The 8906-nt window shown below is 44.4% G+C and overlaps 1 protein-coding gene across 4 annotated transcripts in view; it reads right to left on the minus strand.

Moving 5' to 3' along the window:
- Nucleotides 1–1430: 1430 nt before the first annotated feature.
- The window catches only part of FLI1 (Fli-1 proto-oncogene, ETS transcription factor), a 122756-nt gene continuing 115280 nt past the window's right edge, over nucleotides 1431–8906 (minus strand). For all 4 annotated transcript variants that reach the window (XM_038535664.1, XM_038535662.1, XM_038535665.1 and 1 more), the window contains 4 exons: nucleotides 8525–8587; nucleotides 6588–6647; nucleotides 4665–4712; nucleotides 1431–3451 (listed from right to left, as the gene is read on the minus strand). In XM_038535664.1, the coding sequence (XP_038391592.1) occupies nucleotides 2922–3451; nucleotides 4665–4712; nucleotides 6588–6647; nucleotides 8525–8587 (701 nt within the window). In that variant the 3' untranslated portion in view covers nucleotides 1431–2921. The remainder of the gene's footprint in view (nucleotides 3452–4664; nucleotides 4713–6587; nucleotides 6648–8524; nucleotides 8588–8906) is intronic.

The raw sequence follows: 8906 nt of genomic DNA on the forward strand, positions 1-8906 counted from the left end.
ACATGCATACTCATTCCTCCTCAGATTACCTTTCTTGTTGAGTATTAGCAGTGAGAGATAAGTGATACGAAGAAAATAGGAAGAAAACATTTGAATTTCAGTTTCAATTTATTTTTGAATTTATATTGCTCTTGAAAATGTTCTGTTTTGTATTTGTTTTATAATATAGATAGTAATACTGTAACAGTTGGAGTATATGATTTATAAATCCATGTTCATGTATTGAGAATATTTACTTAACACATGGTTTAATGGTAGGGTGCAATTTAAAAAAAAATTGGAGACCAACATTCTGAGACACACCTCATTTCCACGTAGGTAGACATGTTGTCTAGAAGGTACAAAGTGTTACCCAGGGAAGATTACACAGATACCGATATTGTGAGTCTCATCTCTCATACCATCAAGGGCTTTCCAGGCCTCACTTGTTTTCATTATAAAGTAAAGGAAATGGAAACCTAGCTACCTAACAGTGAAGCAATTTGAAGCAGGTTTCTTCCTTGGAAAGAGAAAAGAACCTAACGATCTCCATGGGCCATAAGATCCTGACATGAGACCAGAGGAAGCCAGACCATCTTATTCTCTGCTGGAATATCAAGAGGATGGCCACTTGGGTTGGAGGTGTGCAGTGGATGAGTCTAATGGACAAGGAGTCCATCCTGGATGGAACTGGAACGGTGTGCTTTGCTCTGGTTCTTGGACACGGATTATCAGTGGCCCTGGCTGTCATCCTATAAAGCCCCTTTAGGCCGGAGGAAGAATTTAAAATGACATTTAAAAAAATCCCTGCAGATGTCATCAGTAATTTACGTACCCACTTGACTGGGCCACTGGGTGCCCGGGCTAAACATTATTTCTGAGTGTGTACGTGCAAGTGTTTCCAAATGAGATTAGCACTTGAATCTGTGGACTCCTGAAGTAGATTGCTTTCCCCAACGCCCAAGGACATCGCCCAATCCATGGAGGGTCTGAATAGAACAAAAGGCACAGGAAGGAGGAATTCTCTTCTTTGCTTCCTGCCTGTCTGCTTGAGGTGGGACATTTTTCCTCCCCTGGGACTGGGATTTCTCCCATCAGCGTCCCTGGTTCTTGGGCCTTCAGGCTCACACTAGAACACACATCACTGGCTTTCCTGTGTCCCCAGCTGGCAGATGCCAGGTCACGGGGCTTCTCCGCCTCCGAGGTCTTGTGAACCAGGTGTTCATTGTGAAATCTCCACAAATACCGTACATCTTACCGGTTCTGTTTCTCTGGAGAGAAACTGACTAATACAGACAGCAATAAAAACCACACCGATTTTGTGCTTTCTGCTGCACAGCAGTATATGCACATGTGAAAAAGTCTATCTGGTGCAAGAGTTTCAATCGGAAACTTCCCCTGGGAAAACCCTTTGACCTAATGAGGGGTAAATAAGAAGACGATGTCCTCAGTTCCGAGAGAAGAAGGCACAATTTATTTAGTCAAATTATTTTACAACATAGTCTTCATTGACAGTTGTCAGCTTAACACTTAATATAGTTTTAAAAAAAGTCAATGATTACTTGCAAAATTATATATATTTTAATATCTAAAAAATATATTGCATATATAGGGCAGGAAAATCCCTCGTATCCACAAGGGACGGTTTGCTTGTTCTTTCCAAAGTTGTGATTATTGCATTATGGTTATTTACAAACATTTCCAAAGCATTAAAGATTTGAATGGATTGCCTTTACCTGCCTGTGTACGCCCATTAAATACTGCGTGGTGCTTCTCTTTCTAGTAAAGTCAGTGACTCAAACGTCCTGTTTTCTTTTTAGCAATAGTCACATTATGCTTTTTAAAAACCAGCTATAAAAACGTACAAACAGCCCAAATGTACAGATTGACAAAAGATGTACAAATTACATTTAAAAAAATAACGACTGATTTGATAGTAAAATTGTCTTTGTGACCGAGGTCAACTCGTTTATTTATTCTTTTTATTTTTTTAATTATCTATTTTTAATACTGCGAGATATAGGAAAATAACTCTGCATAATTTATACAGTAAGTTGCCTTCTGATTGGTTGACCCTGGACTGGTGGTCTGACAAACGCACAGCGCTTGCGAATCTGTTTGTGTTCAGAAATCCCTAAGACTTTTCAAAGTTCTGGGACCCGCTGTCATTACTTTAAAAAAAAAAATTATTTAATTCTCTGTCTTTCAGGAATGTCTGCATTTGCATTAACATTTCTTAGTTCATATCTTGACTATTTCTAGAGAGGATGGTCAGCCTAGTGCATATTGCCCACTGGGAGGGATTTTGCAATGCCCACGGCTTCTTAAATACACACACACATGTTCTTTCTTTTAAATTCCAGTTGGGTGAAAACTTCACTGGCCTTATAAACCAATGTTCCAGTTGCCATCCACTGAATATATGTCCTCCTAAAATAAGATTATAAGCTTCCTGCCTCTATTTTCACTCAGTCTCAAACCAGAGCATTAACTGGTTATAAGTCCATGATTCTTTATCATACTGAACCCTACAGGGTCCATGATGAGACCCGTGTATTGATAAGAAACTGCTTTGGTCATGAAAACATAGAGAACGTTTACAGTTTCTTCCCTAGAACCATGATACAACCATTCCAGTAATCTAAAGATTCAGCTCAGAAGATGATAGCGGATTGAGAATCCAAACTGGTGTACTGGCCCAGAAAATCATCCATCTCTTGGTTCAAGGTAGAGGAAGCAAAAGTTACCAACGTTAAAAACAAAAACAAAAAACAAAAACAAAAATAAAGGATTGTTTTTAAAGAACAAAGGTTCTATCCAACGAGAAAGAACATCCAGTTTTGTTTTCTCTTCAAGGCCACGTATGTCCTTCAGAGGCCAAAGTATCCCAGGAAGTGTGAGGAATGGGGGCTTCAGGTAGAAGGCCACCGACGGTTAAGCTTCTAGTAGTAGCTGCCTAAGTGTGAGGGCACGTGGGTGTTAGGGTGGCGGGGCACGTTGGGGTTGGGGTAGATCCCCCCCGTGGGGGAGGTCCAGTATTGTGACGCCGCTCCAAACAAGCTGGAGGAAGTGACGGGCATGGAGGTCGGGTGGGGGGGGACAAAGTTCACTTTCTGTTGGTGGGCGTGGTAGGAAGGCATGTAGGGGATGTCGGAAGGGTACTTGTACATGGACGACTCGGTGGGGTGCGGCTGCAGGGCCTGCGCGATGCCGTGGAAGTCAAATTTGTAGGCATACCTTTTGCCGTGCACTTTGGTCATAATGTTTTTATCGTAGTAGTATCGCAGGGCCCGGCTCAGCTTGTCATAATTCATGTTGGGCTTGCTCTTCCGCTCCCCCCAGCGCCTGGCCACCTCGTCGGGGTCCGTCATTTTGAACTCCCCGTTGGTCCCCTCCCAGGTGATGCAGCTGGCGTTGGCACTGTCCGAGAGAAGCTCCAGGAGGAACTGCCACAGCTGGATCTGCCCGCTTCCTGCAAACGGGAGAAAACACAGTAGCTCGGCCCGGCGAAGTCAGCACCCAGGGCCCCCCAATGCAACGATCGTCTCACCCTCTTTGGGGAAATCCTTTCTCTCCTTTGACGTTCAGCATCTCCCTAGACCGGCAGCCCCTCTTTTCCTTGTTGACTCGCTTTTCTGTTTGCCACCCGGCTTGCCAGAGCCAGCAAGGTGAGACCTTAAGATGATTGGCCCCGAGGCCCCGTGAAACGCCCCATGGATAACGAGGTGCCCAGAACCAGCTGGAGGATTCCGGGGCAAGCTGCTTGCCACCCGTGTTGGCAAGATTGTTTTTTGAGTCTCTTCTTCTAGAAAGAGCTGCACCGCTGACTAGTCTCTACCTACTGATGAAGTCCCTCCCTCTCACCCGGGAGTCCCCTGTCGGTGTCAAAGGGAGTCGGGGCCAGGAGACCACTGTCAGAGTTACAGGGAGAAGGTGTGGCCTGGGGGCCAGGCTGAAGGGATCTGGAATGTTCCTTTGCAGAACCCTAGTGCTTGGCTCTCAGCTCTAAGTCTGACAGAGAAGATCTTGGGTGGAGAGAAAAATAAGAGGAGCAGGAGCTGGGTGGCTTCTGCACTAAAGAACGGGCCTGCAGACACTGGCAGCGGTAGTTCCCTGGGAAGGGAAGGTGTGGGCTTTACCACTGCAAAGGGCCAGGTAGCTCACGTGCTTGGCGGTCTTGGTTTAGAACTTGTTTGAGAGCTATTTTTAATACTGACCCTTACATGGCATTGTCAGATTTATTTTATCTGCGACTTTTCAGGGACATGCCTCTTTCATGAGGCTAGATAACTGAAATACTCTCCAGGCTCTAGAATAAAACGTCCTTGGGACATCTATTCACTTGTGACTTCCATGAGGGCCATCACTGAGAACTCACTGGAATTCTTTCCCTTGCTCCCCATCTTTCCCTGCAAAAATTTCTACCTGTGCCATTTATTACAAATCCAAGCCTCCGTGCAGAAATGCAGCAGTGCTAATATGTTTGCTTTCCAGAAGCAGCCTCAGCCAATGGACATGACTACCACCTAATAACAAGCTCCAACCTCTCACTTGTATGCTAGAGAAGCAGATATTGACCATTCCAAGGGAAAGAGTACATGTTACTTCCTAGTCAGGTATCTGTGACCTCACAAAGCTATGGAACATTCTGGAAAGAAAAACCTTGCAGGCCAAAGTAAACTCACCAGGGTTGGCTAGGCGACTGCTGGTCGGGCCCAGGATCTGATATGGATCTAAGGAAGCAAAAAAGGAAATTAACTTCACTGTTATTAAAAATATAAAAAAACCAACAGTATTAGTAATAAGAATACCCCCGGGGTTTATACTTTTATTTCAATATCATGGGGAAAAAACTGATTTCAGAAAACTGTACTGCTTTTATGTGCAGACCTCAAAGATCTGGAGCAGTTACGGGTGGTCATCCTCATCATTGCAGAAACACAGGGTACTAGCAGCATCATTGTTTTTCATATTCGGTGTCTAAAATTTGTAGATAATGCTGTCATTACCTAAAATGGAAACCATTTGGAAAGAAGCTGGCTAATACTCAATCTTCATGGATAAGGTGAAAGATGTTTTATCAAAATGGGTTTAAAGAAAGGTCTAACGAACTCCTGGTCCTTAACAGCTCTGTACCCATCTCTGTTTTTAAGATGGGGCGTAAAAAAACATGAGCCCCGAAATCAGACAGCTTGGGTCCGAGCCCCAGCTGTGTTATAAACTAAAGAACTCACTGGGCAATCTCCGTCCCCGACTAGTACCAAATTCTGGCACCTTCCACTTTGAAATGACAATACTAGCCAGATTTTGTATTTGGGCCATAAAATGACTATATTTTCTATCTCTGTCTCCGTGAAACTCACGTGATTATTTAATTATAAAAGGAATCTTTGCAATATTGGTTCCATGAGATTGGTCTTCTTCTTCTCAGGCGAGGAAATCCTGATACACAGCTGGATCATAATCCAGCCAGCTTGTTAAATGTTTGATACAATTTTACTATTTTTGCACTTGTCATTTTTAAAGAATCAACATGATTTGGGGGTTTCTGCTTACCATTGTGAATTAACTTGAAAAGTCCCCAAAGCTGCTTAGTCAACCCTTTCCCATCCATATACACACTCAGTACGACAACTGAAATATTTTTGGCAGGTAATGTCTGATGCTGTTGTCACTGGGAATTCTTTAAATCCACTGTCAAGTCCTGTTTGGCTTGGGTGTTTCACTCAGCCCTGGGCTTTCCTAACCGTCTCGATGACATGTAGGTCAACTCTCTGTTGCTTTGCCTTCAGTAGAGATGGAAAATGATGTTTCTCTGTCCCAAAGCATGTCCCAAAGCAAGTGGCTTTGTCCAGAACTTAGTCTCAACTGTGTCACACAGAGAAGACAGAGCTGGGCTTGGGAGTGGACATGGCAGCTGTGGTCAGATATGGGAAGGACCTTCCCACAGAACGGGAGGAAGGCTTTCCAGAGGGCAAACTAGAAAGCCTACAAGGAGGCAGTTTCAAGGAGGGGGACTTTGGCCCCAATAGTGGAAATGAGCCTAAGGAGGTAGCAAACTCTTTGTTGCTACAAATATTCATGTAGAGGTGAGGTAATCATAGGACAGATGTCATAGAAGGATGTGACAGACCTAGTTTCACTCCAATACCAAGAGACCAATTCCATGGTTTTAGAAGACCCCCTGCTTAATCTGCTAAGCAGACCCATCATGGGACAGGGGTAGTTTTAGAAGAAAGGTTTTGCGGAGCCTTAAAGGTTTGGACAGCGGCTCGGGAGTCTGTGGGTTAGAGCTCTAGCTCTCTCATAAACCAGCTGTGTGGTTTTTGGCAAATTACTTTCCTTCCCTGGGCCTCAGTTTCTTTATTTTACAAAATGAGGCATGGGGACATTTAACCTTTACATTCTTTTTACCTCTGATATTTAACAAACCTTCCCCTGGTTCTAGTGCCTGCCATTTTTCATTCACAGAGCTCGTAGAGGGAGCCAAATATCGACCCTCCGTGAAAGAAAAATGCCACATATTGATTCAGTCCTCCTCAGGTGACCACATGGAATCAACGGCTGTATAAGGAGCAAAGAAGGGATTACCCATCCCAGACAGGTACCTGGTTGGGGCCTTTGTTCAGTATTCTTACTCATTGCTTGTGCTCCTGCCAGTGGGGGACCTGTGGTGGGGAAAGACATAAGGTGAGTGGGGCCACCGTCCATGAGGGAAGAGAAATGTCTTGTTAAAAGCCCTCCACAGTGTGCTTCCTCACGCATTCGCTCATCCACCCACTCTCTAGTCACTTATTTTATTTTGTTTTATTATTTTATTTTATTTTATTTTATTTTATTTTATTTTATTTTATTTTATGAATTTTTATCTAAAGAGATGTCTGGATGGCTCAGTCAGTTGAGCATCCAACTCTTGGTTTCAGCTCAGGTCATAATCTCAGGGTCATGAGATCGAGCCCTGGGTCGGGCTCCATGTTCAGTGGGGAATCGGCTTGAAAGATTCTCTCTCTTCTCCTGCTCATCCCTCCATTCACTTGCTCTCTCTCTCTCTCTCAAATAAATAAATCTTATAAATATTTGTCTAGAATCTACTAGTCCTGGCAGTATTCTTGGTGCTGGACATTCAGCAATGAACCAGCGGTTCCAGAAGAACTTAGGTTTTCACAGGGAGACGAGAAACTGCAACAAGCATACAGCACAGCATGCCTAGTGGTATTGCTGCTGTGAACTGCATTTTTAAGTAGGAGATTTAGAGTTTCTTAATGGGATGGTGACATGTGAGTGAACGTCACCTGCTTGTTGTGTCTCCATGTTTTGTGAGGTCCTCTCGTGGAAACTGCTCACATGCAACCTTTCTGCTCCCACCTAGCTTCTCCATCCTAGACCTACAGAGCTTCTTGAATGGTTTGTGGATGAGTCTGACTATATCCTCACTACACCCCTCTCTTCCCACTGTCCCATCATATGATATTTAACCAGTTTCATTTCCCTAAACCATTTCGCTCCACCATCCAAACACCTTTGTGAGTCCTCACTGACTAAAGAAGGAAGGTCCACCTTCACAGCATTCTTCATGCCCCTTCCTTGCCTTTCCAGACTGCTTTCCCTCTGTGCATCCTAAACTCTAGGAACCTGGAATGGTCCCTGACTGTCAGACATGTTAACCTTGACATCTTTCCCTGCCCACCCCTCCCGGCAGAGCCTGTCTTCCCCATCTCTGCAGGCCCAAATCCTGCCTCTCCTCTGGACACAACTCAAATGATGCCAGATTCACAGGCCTTCCTTGATACCACCCAGATGAAAAGAGCTGTGTGTGTGTGTAAACCCTCTCCCCAGCTTGACAGACTGGCCTGTGTTTAATTCATCTTTATGAACCCGAGAGTGCCAAGTCCTGGGCACAGAATAAACAAACAACAAAGACATAGTACTGAAAGGGGTCCTAGAAATTGCTTGGGCATTAACTTTGTAATCCCAACCTCTTCTTGGAAGAAGTCCCTTCACCACCCATGTGCTTCCTACAGATAGCAAGCTTCACACACTCTGGTTAGGAATGTATAGTCATTCTCTTTCCCTACTCCCTTAGTGGGAAATTTTGGGTTGGACTTGAACACAAATTGATGGGTCAGACCCCTATGACTGCCTCATATCCCAGCCTTCAGGGATATCCATACCAGGGCAGGGATGCTGGTATGATCAAATTTCGGTGCTCAGAGGAGGAAAGTCATGGAGGATTGTCATTCTAACATGAATGGCAAGATCCAAATCCAGTGGCCTTCCATGCATATAGAAAACCCAGTCCTGAGAAGCCTTCTAGCTTCACAAAGGCGAAAACCACATGCAGTGCAACACAACCGAAAGGCCTGCATGAAAACCCCTCACCATCTTTCAGGGAACAGGTATCATGGATCGTCCTACCCTGGCAGTGAATTTTGATGTCCTCTCTGCAAGCAAGACAACGTGAGCTCACTCCTGCCCTGCTTTAGCTCATGACCCCGTTCTCCACCCGTGTTTGCAGAAAAAATGTTTGAGTATGACATTTACTTACTTTTGTTGAGGCCAGAATTCACGTTATTGCCCCATCCTCTCCGGACTGAGTCATAAGAAGGGTCTAATGAAAAACAACAAGCAGAGGTACATTAGCATCTCCAGCTTTTCAGAAGGGTGCCAGGAGGATTCTCTTTCCGCGATCAGGAGAAATTCGATTTAATCAGCCATGTCTTCTTAAGCATGACTGAATTCCAGAAGTGTCCTCTCTGACCGGGGTCGGGGTGGGATGAACATTAACAGTGATTGCAACCTGCCTGGGGTAATGGGAAGCAACCAGAATTTGAAATCAGAGGATTGGTTCAAGCTCTGCCCCTGCCACTATTTGTTCTGGGACTTTGGATGAATCATAACACTTCCCCAAGTTTCAATATTTTCTAATA

The sequence above is a fragment of the Canis lupus genome, chromosome 5, assembly GCF_011100685.1.
Source record: "Canis lupus familiaris isolate Mischka breed German Shepherd chromosome 5, alternate assembly UU_Cfam_GSD_1.0, whole genome shotgun sequence".
Lineage (NCBI taxonomy): Eukaryota > Metazoa > Chordata > Mammalia > Carnivora > Canidae > Canis > Canis lupus.